The 13,609-nt window shown below is 36.0% G+C and overlaps 1 protein-coding gene across 1 annotated transcript; it reads right to left on the minus strand.

Annotated features, from left to right (window-relative positions):
- Positions 1–315: 315 nt before the first annotated feature.
- On the minus strand, positions 316–1,551 carry LOC149797718 (neuropeptides B/W receptor type 2-like). The gene has a single exon (XM_089960793.1). It carries the CDS (start codon positions 1,549–1,551, stop codon positions 541–543), a length of 1,011 nt encoding a protein of 336 aa, XP_089816919.1. The 3' UTR covers positions 316–540.
- Between the last annotated feature and the right edge of the window lie 12,058 nt (positions 1,552–13,609).

The following is a 13,609-nucleotide window of genomic DNA, read 5'->3' on the forward strand; positions in this document are numbered from 1 at the left end:
GGAGTTTAATTTGTGTATTCAATAATGTCTGTCAAGATTTTTAATAAAGGATATCATTGTTTTTATCAGTAAGGTTACAGTATTATCAAAAGCTGATTGGAGGTTTAAAAGATATATACTCTTTTTCAATAATAAATGGTTGTCTGAACCTGATATCTTAAATTATATATATATATATATATATATATATATATATATATATATATATATATATATATATATATATATATATATATATATATATATATATATATATATATGTATATATATAGTCTCCTACAAGATCTTCAACCAATTTACATTTCCTTAGTGAAATAAAAATATAATAAAATATAATAATTCTACGAATGTTCTGTTGATTTGTTTAAATCTTTTGCTTTAAAAGCAGCATGCTTTTTTTCTCCAAAAATACTTTATCGGCTCTCAAAGCCTGTCCTTAAATTAACACTTGAATAGATATAACTGTCAAGTACATGAAAAGCATTATCATGGTCCCAGGATATTTCTATTTGTCGCCTGCATGAAATCTTAAGAAAGAAATTATCCCCTAATAACGCGAGTGTCATTTATGGAAGCTCCTCGATACGTACGCATTGGTCGCAATTCAATATTGGCTTTGTTGCTATGAGCAGTCGATATTTTTCTTCGCTTGCACACATACTGTTTAAAATAACAATATATAAAAAGATTCAATACACCCCGGCAATGATAAATCAGAGTACTTAAGTCAAAGAAAAAGACAATATCTTTTGAAGGAATTCGTTTCCTGTTACGTAAAATACTACCTATTTCGAAAGGAGTGTGACATAACAAAAAAACCATCAAAATTAATAACAGAAATTTCATGATGAAAAGATATGTTTCTATCCTTTGTTTTAAACTTCCGTGTAGCTTTCGAAGAATGAAAACAAACTGAATCAAAACTATACAGATTGGAACTGCAAAACGGACCGATAAATCCGTTATTTCAAAAATGTGCCTTAAATTTTCGAATCGATTTGAAAAATAGCAGACCTTGCCAAAGGCGAATATTTCGTTCTCATCCAAATACTCGTCTGTAAGAAGTGGTATTGTTTCAACCGTATAAAACACGGTTGCCCACACATTAAAGGCGGCAGAAAAGAACCAGACCAAACTTATGAAAAACAAGCACCGGCCAGCGGTAATGATCCGTGTTGGTTGCAGGATATTCAAAACTTTTTCTGTCGTTAACAAAGCAATTGTATAAGAAATCGCCGTTCTAGATATGCAGTTGCAGTACTGATATCCTTTACACAAAAACACAGACATGTTTCTGTCAAGAAACACGGTGACATTGAAAGGTATTGCACCACAACAGCTCAGAGAATCAGCTATTGCAAAGGAAAATACAAACACGTTTGTAGTTCGTCCAAGAAGTCTTCGTTTACAAATCATCACTATGACACTTATATTTCCCACCAGACCTGTCCCACAGATGATTACGTTGGATAAAATTATCGGATATGTGTGCTCTGGGGCCAAAACATATCCAGTGGAGAAGTTTATTTCAGCTGATGTACTGTTTTCCATCGTCAAAGGTCATCGCCGAATATGACAGCGCTATGTATTATGGCTAGTGATAATACAATATAATGAAAGACTTCTTATAAAAGGTTATCATTAATGGAATTAACTTCCTTTTCTTCAGGGACGACAAAAGTAATAAAGGACGCTCGATTATTTTTTCGACGATAAACCTCGCAAAAGTTTCCTTCAACTGGAACTTCGATGTATTTTTTCTAACATTTTCATATGAGAATCACATCATTCCATTTCACATCTTAGAAAACAAGTCGAGAATTATCACCATTAAATTCTTGTTGTTTTCATTTTAGGTCTCCATGCTTTAGGCAGTGATTACGTCTTGTTCAGATGACAAATCCTGCTTCTGGTCCCAACAGTTTATAAAATGGAAACGCTTCAAGTGAGGTATATTCCAAGTCGATCAAGATCTGATTTCCCGTCAGCAACCTAACAATTACTGAGCTTTTACAGTTTTTGCGTGCGGCATTAAACCGTTCATTTCTATTAGTACAGTAATTATTTCGCTTTGGGACTGAAGTCTGACGCCGTTCAATGTAATATCGTTACGTTATTACTTCAATAGTTCTTTTGTCGCATCCGCTCAGTTATCTCAGCAACTGTTATTCTTCTCTCCGCGACCGTTAATCTTTGTTCAAAATTTGTATTCGGTTAGATGGAATCATTAAGTTGTAAATAATATCAGTTTTGAGCGATTGTTATGAGTAAAAAGTATGAACATTAGTTCATAAATAAAATAAAACGTAAGTCACAATACTATTTTTAATCATTTCTTCAGAAGTTGTAGTATCTTGCTCATCGGAAAAGTTTCACTTTCAGCCTTATGTATGTTTCCTCTGAATAAACATCATTGAAACTCACATGATATTTTCCTTTCACCCTATGTCCGAATAATTTTAAACTACTTTCCGCAACATATTATTATTTGAAATCACAGCGAGAATTCAAGCAGGTTCAAAGGCAAAGTTCCGAATAATCCATTACATATGCATAGAAGAAAATAACTTAATTTTATGGAAATCAATGAAGAGTAACACATTTCTGTTTTCAATCAGTCAGCGTCACTCTATAGCAGCTGCAGCACCAATGATTTGTCAATGACAAGTAAAGAAGAGAGATCTTAATGCGCTCTCTGATTACGGATCAATACATGTCCAGGCCTTATCGCATACGTGCAAGCTGTGGACCAAAATAACAGATATTTAAAAAGTTACACACATTATAAGTTTGGAAAATCCGAATAATATAGGTTGATACAGCTTATGACTTAAGTAGTGCGAACTTGATAAAACAAATGAAATATCTTAAGCAAATTAACTTTGAAATATTTATCTCAGTTAAAGTTTCTGTTTAATGCCGTGAATTTCAGCATTCGCTGGGATAATACAAGAACCTTCAGATCACTTGGTTTATTTCTGCGAGACAAAACTGTGCCTCAGATGTATGCTGGTTGAGTAATTTACAGAAAACCCAAACAGTTTGTTCTTAGGAAATTTCTGTGCATAAGAAACCCCAGCTGGTTATACTGAACCGTTATACTAAACGAGAAGCTGGGAATTAAAACAATTCGTTCATTGCATTTGTAACTTATAAGTCGATGCTTGCTTCGTTGTTGAACCGTTGCTAATGGCAACTATAAGCAAACAGTCGAGGCATGATCCGTAGGATTGACCTTAAACTTGAGAACAAATATAAGAAGGTTAAATGCATGTGCATGTTTTGCTGACAACTGCGTCACACTTCCTGTGCTCGTGAGACAGCAGCCAATTTTGAAGAAAGGAGCAAATGTAGTACATTGCATCCATCATGTGATGTGACGATATCAACCAATCAATGCTGTTCGAGAGAAGGGGGTCAAACTAGCATGTTCTTGTTGTTTACACTGGTCAACAGTGAAATCATTACTGACTTGAAAAGGCCCTAATCTGTAGTATTTTGGTGTGCCGAACACGAATATAACCGTGAAAAATTTGTATTGGCTCTCGTTTTGAAGATATTCATATACCTCATTTTCTATGTTTCACTGTGTAAATTTCTCCAGTAGGACTGCAGCAACATCCGGAATAATGATGTAACATTGCATAATACCATTATGCTCACATCATCCACAGTTGATTGCATCATTTTCTGATGCAGTGCAATACTAATGCCATGCGGCTGCTGAAGTAAGTTGACGTCAGCAGTGTACTATACATGTGTAGGCCTATTATACTAATGCCAGGCTGCTGCTGAAGCTGACGTAAGCAGTGTACTATATAAAGCCCAATCAGATAGGTTCAGCATTTAAAATATTTTAGACGTTGTGCGAGACAGTTCAAGCTACTGTTACATAAAACTTATTATTTTATCCATTTACGTACAATAAAGAACAGTAATGCCTCGAAAGTGTGTTAATACCGCGGACAATTTTTGCTATATTTGTGGGGAAGTGACATTTGCCAACCAGAAGAAAAGTATCAATTCTCAAGTGAAGAAGGCATATCATCTTTACTTCGGATGCAAGGTTGGTGACCAAGACAAGCCTTGGGCTCCGCATATATGCTGTGCTACATGTACAACACAGCTTTCACAGTGGTTGAATTGCAAAAGGTCATCAATGCCGTTTGCAGTCCCAATGGTGTGGAGAGAGCCAAACAACCACCTAAATGACTGTTACTTCTGCTTGGTTCCTCCTCTTTCCGGCGGAATAACGAAGCGAAAGAAGTCGAGAATAGTCTACCCAAACCTTCCGTCTGCATTGAGACCAGTTCCACATGGTGAGGGACTTCCTATTCCAGAACCTCCAGCAGAATATTCTCTTGATTCATCTGACGAAGACAAAGGTGAGTCGACCTGTTCTTCTCCTGGTCCATCAGCATGCAGTGATCCAGATTTTCACTGTGGTGCATCATCAACCCCACACAGAATAACACAGGAAGAACTAAATGACCTGATTCGCGATTTGGACTTATCAAAGAACAAGGCAGAATTGCTAGGATCAAGACTCCAACAATGGAATCTTCTAGAATAAGATGTCACAATTACTGCATATCGAAAGCGCCACCAGCAATTGGAGCCTTTCTTCAGAAAGGAAAGTAATCTGATATTCTGTTCCGATATTGAGGGCCTCATGAATGCTTTAAAAATCACTCATGACCCACAAGAATGGAGACTATTTGTGGACTCTTCGAAACTGAGTCTCAAGGCTGTGCTTTTGCACAATGGAAACATTCTTCCATCTATTCCAGTAGCGTATGCTGTCCACATGAAAGAGACATACGATAACTTAAGGCAGCTACTGAATTCCATTGAGTATAACAAGTACAGCTGGCACCTCTGTGGTGATTTGAAGGTAGTTGCCCTTTTAATGGGACTGCAGCAAGGATATACAAAATACATGTGTTTCTTATGCGAGTGGGATAGCCGAGCAAGGGAAATGCACTACATGAGGAAGGAATGGACTCACAGGCAGAATGTAGCCATTGGAGAGAAGAATATCCAACACCCAGCTCTGGTTGAGGCTCAGAAAATCTTGCTACCACCCCTTCACATCAAACTAGGTTTGATGAAGAACTTCGTGAAAGCCATTGACCGGACTTTGCCAGCATTCCGATACCTGCATGAAAAATTCCCTCGACTCAGCGAAGCAAAGATTAAAGAGGGAGTTTTTGTGGGTCCTCAGATTCGAGAGCTTTTCAAAGATGACCGGTTCAACAACTTGCTGGAAGGTGACGCGAAACAAGCATGGAATGCTTTTCGCCTAGTTTCTACAAACTTCCTCGGAAATGTTAGGGCAGAAAACTATAAGGAACTAGTAGAAGACATGTTGATGAAGTATAAGAAACTTGGCTGCAATATGTCTCTAAAGATTCACTTCCTTCATTCCCATTTGGATTTCTTTCCTAGCAACTGTGGTATTGTTAGTGATGAACACGGCGAACGTTTTCATCAAGATATCGCAACAATGGAACAAAGATACCAGGGAAAATGGTCCACTACAATGCTGGCTGACTACTGCTGGACACTCCTCAGAGATGCTCCCGAACAGCTGTACAAGAGACAGGCGAAGAAATCTAAGATGTAGTCAATGACTTGATTTTTTATAGGTAGGCTATTACAGTTGACCTTTTACTATTGGAATGCATTTCGTTATGTAAACATTAATTTCTTGCAGATTACAAAAAAACTAGAGCCAATTTTGCAATTTGACTGTCATATTCGTGTTCAGCACATAAAAATTGATAAGAATTGACTAATTTTATTTCAGTAACATGACTTTTGTAAAAATTTGTTGTCCAGTGTTATTTATGATTGCATAAAAATTGATATCGTATGATCGATTATCATTGTAATTTCCTTTGTTACATATTATTCTGAGAAATGATTACATAAATGTTTCCTTCACCAGTTATACTGGCCGCCATGTATAGCCTATCTTGTGCTGAAACATGGCGTTAAATCCTAGGACAACAAAAACAACATAAATGTTTCACATGATAACATCAAAAATAGATGTATTCTCGGGTCAAGTGATATTAACGAATATTCCACACAGATGACATTGTTCGTCAATGCCTTGCCTCATCGTGCATGCACTCTACTTTCCTTGTCATCTTCTTTCAGCAAGAAACCATCACAGGACTATTTCGGATATTCTATGGTGGGATTTAGCATTGATTATTAAGAAAACAGAAGAACAACTGAAACCTACTTCAATTTCATTGCGAAGGAGATTTGAAAAGTCAGGGTTCGCCTAACAAGGTACCAGAACTAGTATTGTACTTTACACATCTATAACGTGTCAAGAAAAATACCCAAGTAGAGCATGTTTCATTTGTTGAATAAACATGTCATTTAAGCTCGTTATCCTTTTCGTCATCGTTTTCGTCACCAAGAACTTGTATTTGTTCTCGTGATAAATGACACAAGAAAAGTTTTGAGATGAACTCGAGATGATAAAACATATCGTCAGAGTCAGTAGTGGATATTTCGTTGACTTATCTGAAACCGATCGAATTAAACTTGTTTGCTGTTGTCATCTACACAAAATCAAAGCGATTGAACTCAATAAACATTTTATTCTCTGTTTAGACTTCAATGATTCTTCCATTAAATACCATTAGCATTCATCAAGCAGATAGAAAATAAGGGAAAAATATTAATGATTTTAGGAGGGATTATAATATGGGATACACAAGGGAATACAATAATATCTAGTTGGTCCAATTAGTATATGATTAGACTTTAAAACTCAAGGTCCAGGGTCGATATCCTCAGCTCTTGTAATATCGACTGATTTGGTATTATTAAATAAAATATATTTAGCAAGGAATAAATAAAGCATTAAGCATATTTTGGGGCTAATAGACTGTATTTAACACATATGATATTTAACTTGTTTTTACAAACCTGCAAATTTGTAGATATTGTCTTTGTTGGCATCAACTCTTGTGAGTTTGTAAGCATTGGCTAAACACTCTATAGCACGAACTCTTGTGTGTATCTAGACTTGAGCCAAAACACTCTCTTTAACGAACTCACGTGTGTTTCTAAGCATGAGCCAGAAGATTATATAGCAAGAACTTTTATGCATTTCTAAGCGTGGTCCTCAAGAAGCTGTAGCATGAACTCTTATGTCTTTTAAGCTTGAGCCAAAAGACTATGTGGCATGAAGTCTTGTGTGTTTCTAAGCATGCACCAAAAGACTCTGTAGCATGAACTCTTATGCGTTTTAAGCTTGAGCCAAAATACTTTGTGGCATGAAGTATTGCGTATTTTCGAGCGTGCGCCAAAAGACCCTGTAGCATGAAGTCTTGTGTGTTTCTAAGCGTGCGCCAAAAGACCCCGGAGCATGAACTCTTGTGTGTTTCTAAGCGTGCACCGAATGTCAATGTAGCAAAAGCTCTTGTGTGTGTTTCTAAGAGTGCGTCAAAATACCCTACATCATGAACTATTGTGTATCTCTAAGCATGGGCCAAATGCTCTGTTGATCCACTGTCTCCTTGAGAACGCATCTCTTAACCTGGATAATAATAAATTAGAAGTGACATAAATCTTGCAATCCTTGATGATAATAGCGCACACAAGTTCGACTTATAGCCAGAGGTAGCAAAGATTTTGTAAGTAAAGTTCTACACATGCGCTAATATGGCATTTTCGCATATAGCATATACGAAATCGGGATAGGAAATTCAAGCAACATTGTGCGGCCATCTAATCTCTTTTACGTTTAATCCAAACGCTAACTGTGATTCAAGGGTCTATTCATTCCAGCCTTCAGATAATGAAAGCGAATCCATGCAAGTACAGTTTAATAGCTGTCATTGTTTATCCTAGATGATAATGGCTATAAGATGAAGACGGGATAAATAGATACTCAGACCATACAGATTGTAACGTCGCCCTCTTAGTAAGAGGGGTGGTTAATTGGGTTTGGCTGGCGTTAACTAGAGGATGACCTTCCTCGATATTATAGCAAGAATACTGGGAAGAAATAAAGCAATACGAGCCCCCCTTTGATAAGAAAATAACAAAATTAATCAAAACAAATTAATAACGACAATTCCAATTCAAGTTTAATTATATCAATAGAATTTAACAGATGAGTCTAAGTTGGATTTATTTCATCATCATAACGAGAGGTTAAAAGAGCGCAATGTCAACGACCGATTTACATCATCTTCCTGTCTGGACCGTATATCAACGTCTCCTAGTTCATCCTTCCTAAGCTCTATGCTTTGCCCCTTCATGTACTTCCTGATTCTTTTATTCATACCTCATCCTTCTTTTCCCCGGACTTCTGTCTTCAGACTGCCCCGTCTCATTCTCAGAAAGCTGCTCCTTAAAGGACAAAATTACCCCATAATTCGGTATACCCCACACTCTAGAGGTACATACAATTCACTTACGTTATTCAGAGCATGTTGGCTCCATACAATGCGTAAATTCTAACTTAGTACGGTAGGACATTGACCTCGCTTCCAGCGGCAGGTCTTAAATTACCACGAGAGCGTCTCTCGAATATTACCGTATACTTTTACATGCTACTACATGTTCGATTACTATTGCATGAAATTCACAATTTGTAACGCACAGCAATCCTTAACCTACAAGTGTATTCAAACATTACAAAATCATATATAATTAGGTAATTATCGTTAACTCATGATAGTCTGTAACGTCCTAACAAACAAAGGAAGTTATTTCATATAACCCTATGAAATCTTGCACATATGAACATTTGGATCGCATGCAATCAATTCTAACAATGAACTAATAACTGTATAATTAAACGGTAAATTGCATAATAACTGTACAATCAACACATTTCCATGAAACTGAATAAAATAAATTGTATAACAACTCTAGCATCAACACATTTCCATGAATTGAATAAACGATACATAATTTGGAAACCTAATCATAGCAAACACATTTGCATAAAACAAACAATCAAATAATAGAATATGACGTGAAACTAAAATTGCGTGCCTTATTTGTGTTCTCTTTCAAAACTCGTGCGTCCTAGCAACAACCCTGTCGTTCTTTTTACACCTGGTCCTTTTCTTGTTTCACGAGGAAAGCACTATTATCTTTATGCCTCCCCGAAGTCGATTACGCTTCCTCCTTCCAGGAAATGTTCAGACTAAAGAATTTCGACTAAGGTATTCCCTTTACTGTCTGATTGCTCTAAAGTGTACACCTTAATTTATTCTGCCCAATCGAAGGCAGCGGTCCCTAACTTTTCACAAAGAAATAATTCCTTTCATTAGGTTTAGACAGCTCGGAATCTGTGAACGACAGTGAGTGACAATTTGCCTTTGAAAAAATGATAAGTGGACATAAGTTCCTACCAAGCGGTTAGGGTTGGTAGATTAAGTGTTTACTTTCTAAGGGTCGTGTTAAGATACCACGGTCAATTTCACTGAGTTGGAATTCTGCTCATTTGAAGTTTACACTGACATGGGGAGATGAACAAAGAAAGGTCGAAGTGACCCTTCACAAAGACTTTTCTGGATTAAATACGATAAAATTGTATTGCTCAATGCATTTTACTTTAAAGTTCACTGCAATTCAAAATTCGACACTTCACACAGCTTAATATGTAACAATGAGTTCATACGAAGTGGTAACTGAACAAAACTTTGCAGTATTGTATTATCGGTTCTGGCTGTGCCAGAAGTTAGGTCACATTACATCACTATTGCCTATCCGATCATCATTAGGTCAGAAGGTGTATGACAAGAATTTGACTAAGATACTAAACTGCGAAAACTGGTCATCATCAAGTATGTTTTCACAAAGATAACAAGTAAAGTAGGATCGTACATCAAGTTTATTCTCTCATCGTAGCTCACATGCGTCTAGAGAATCGATCCCATTTTGGATGTAAACGCCCCTTCTCTTTGTAAAAGGTGAGGGTTGATTGGTGGGTTATTCGGTTCTCGTTATCTAGGAGATGATCGCCCTCAGTGTTATTGCCCGGATCAAGTAAATTTCTAGGTAGAATAAATAGAGATCTGCGCCGATATTTATAACAGAACAACTCGAACCCCCGTATATCGAAAATCAAAATTTTATCAATTACATAAACAACGGTGATAACACAATACATTAGGAAGATACACTTCTTTTTGGAATAAATCTTTTACCGAATTTCAATACACAAATATGTTTGTAAAAATAGCTCATTTGTTTTCCTGATGGAATTAGTTCATCATGCGATCAGGTGAACAATCGAAGTCGTTGCCTTGTAGAATTGCATAACCTGCTTATCTCTGGTTCACTCCAATTTTACTGTAGTTGTTCTATGTTCTTTCGCCTTTTTCCTATCTTTTCCTTCCCCAACCTCCCCACTGCCTCGCCACCTTTCGGCCCTCAAACTTTATGCGGGTAGCTGAATATGCAAGGCATGTAGATACACATATACGTGGATACGTCAGTGCGTTGGTACTTTGAGGATACTTCTGGTAATACGTCTGAAAAACTATTTTCCCTTTAAAAACAAACAGAGAACAACCTAAATTTTCTGTCGGTTATCCTACTGGGGATAAATCATTACTCCCCTCTCGTTATCACATCTTAGTCTACCCAAGCATGGCAGAAAAAAACAAACCTAGTTTCATAAGATTAATGTACTTCCTAATGACTAATTCATCACTACGCATTCACACACGAGACTTAGAAGTTTCGCTCTCGTCTCAGTTATACAATTTAGCATACATGAAATTACACTTTGTGGCTTAGCAACGTTAAATGTCAGTCAATATGTACTCTAGTGTTTATCATACTTGCAATTACATGAGATCTGTGAATTCACACGGCTTCACGTAACTCATATTGATTAAAGTAATACATGAAATTCTTAGAACCTAATTCCTATAAAAAACAAGACGACTAATTCAAACAATTCGATAGCCTCATATAAAGATGATTATTGTACGAATATATATATATATATATATATATATATATATATATATATATATATATATATATATATATATATATATATATATATATATATATATATATATATATATATATATATATATATATATATATATATATATATTCAACACAGTTATACTTATATCAAGAGAATTGATCTACGAATTTAAACAACTAAATTCATGCACATATTATCAAATAATTCAAGCAAATCATTATATTGGTATCAACAAATTTCATTAAATTGTCGAAAATACTTTTTGTGCTTTCACGCACTTCTCGCTTCTACCGCCAAAATTGTGTCCGTCGACCTTCCAGACATCCGGTCCCTTAGAAAAATATTTTACGAGAGAATTTCTTTCCACCTGACTCTCGAGTCCATTGTACCTTTACTCTTGCAGCAATGCTTAGATTAATTAGATTTTTCGATGTGGGGTATATTTGTAGCTTGGAAATTTAGTATGGGAAACATTTATATTTAGCGTAACCAATCAGGATGAAATATATTTACCGCCTTTTCCTCAAGGCGCCAAAATTGTGGTCACCTTCACCGTCCAGGTTTTCGACTAACTGTTTATGAACATTATTAGTTTCGACAGTTCCATTATGAAATAGAAGTTAGCCGTGTCCCTAATAGTCAGTCTCGCGGTTAAGTAAACGAATGCTTAATTTAAAAATCTCTACCACTACCGACCAGACATTTGGAATCACTGGAGTATAGCGATTTAACAAGCGCCTGTCCCCATAAATCTAATTAATTGTTTTCTGGCCCAAAGTAATGTGCTTTTCGTAGATCGACAGAACTTTGCCCCATCACACTGGACATAGAAGACATTGTGAAAAATGTTCCTTTTATCTGCTTAGCAAAATTTATCGCACAGGCAGATTTTCGCCCACTCTCTTGGATGGTTCACTTGTTCTCAAGAATCATAAAAACACAAGTCCAAAATGTCAGGTTTCACTTTTATGATGTTTTTAGGAAGTTGTGGAGAAAATGTCTCAACAATATAGAAATGATTCAGCCGAAAAAAGTACTGAAACCGAACTGCTGGTGTCTGTCGTAGTAGCAGACGATGTACTTTTACTTACAGAAGACACATACTTTACTGAATCTTCCCAGATATCTCTCTGCGAATTAACCTTCTTCATCAGAGAAGATGAATTGTTCTGCAAACTGTTTAATTGCTGTTAATTCTACCTATGATAGAAAAAATCACAATTTTATCATTTGGACAACTTCATATTTACTTTATCAACGTCATGCTTCAATTTTATACATACCAGGTAAGGTGTGGAAATGGTCTTTTATAAAACTTCGTAGAATTCTGCCCTCATTAGAATCATAGTATTTGTATGCTCGTGCAGGTTAAGCTGAGAGTCCTTTTGAATAATTAGTTTGTATGAGATTTATATAAGGCTGTGAGTTATGGTGTCAGACATTAAACAGTTATTCACTTGAATGGCAAAAATAATTTTATACATTTATTAATGAGTTACCAGGACTGACTCCTGGTATTGTAAAGCATATAAACAATAGGACTGAATCCCTGTATTGTAAAGCATATAAACAATAGGACTGAATTCCTGTGTTGTAAAGGATATAAACAATAGGACTGAATGTGTTGTATTGCAGTTAATCAATTTCAGGAACAGTAATCATTAATAAATGTTTACTAAGTTCCTTTTTTCAGGGAAACACCTCAGTATTCAAGCAATAGATTCAGTCATGATGGGAGAGCTTTAGAAATTATAACATTCAGCCTCATGGAACATCTTGGTCAAATTTAGCCTGTCTCCAGATATCAAGGACATATAATTATCGTGTCTGAGGCAATGTTTGATAATGTGCATTTGAGTCTGATATCTGTCTAAGAATATTATATTATTAATGGAAATAAAGTGCTAACTGGATTCTATTACACATATAGACACAGATTTTTCCGCAAGGTACGTTTGCTGATTTACATCTGCATCGTACAATATTTAATATCTTATTATTTTCCAATAGTTGCAGTTTTTTTAGTCTTGTTTGATTGTACATGCCTGTTGGTGCTTACTTTATTTTCGTCCTTTTGATACAATCTTGTCATCGCTGTCATTCTCCGTGTTTTACTTATTCAGTAAACATTTTTTTTAATTTCAGAATCTTCTAACAATTTCACCATTCTTCATCACCATTTTCTGATTTCTTCCTCCAGACGTTGTCTCTTCGCTTTCCATTCGGTGCATTTTGTTTTTCTTCTAAATAGCTTGATTTATTGAGATTCCAAATATCTAGCAGTGTCAAATTTGCTAGAATTAGATTTTTGTGTGAATATGAGCTATTTATTCTATATCTGATATTAGTCTACGCTACTTGTTAATACTCTACTTAGACATATTATGGCATGTACTTTCACCTTTATTCCATGAATCAATGATAGAGTTTTGATCAGCTGTACTCTTCTGTTTTGGGAGTAATTGTCGGACCATTCCCAACTATCCTCCACCCCACCCACCTCTCTCTCTCTCTCTCTCTCTCTCTCTTTGCACATGTATTCTATCTTTACCGAGTTTCAGAAAGAAAAAAAGGACAACAACTGTTGCCACTATTGCTGAGGCTACACAATGAAGTGGG

This window comes from Sinohyriopsis cumingii, chromosome 6 (genome assembly GCF_028554795.1).
Source record: "Sinohyriopsis cumingii isolate HCF-2022 chromosome 6, ASM2855479v2, whole genome shotgun sequence".
NCBI classification, from domain to species: domain Eukaryota; kingdom Metazoa; phylum Mollusca; class Bivalvia; order Unionida; family Unionidae; genus Sinohyriopsis; species Sinohyriopsis cumingii.

What these genes read in the sequence shown, in the direction of transcription:
- LOC149797718 (XM_089960793.1), bottom strand. Translation starts at nt 1,551, where the DNA reads ATGGAAAACAGTACATCAGCTGAAATAAACTTCTCCACTGGATATGTT.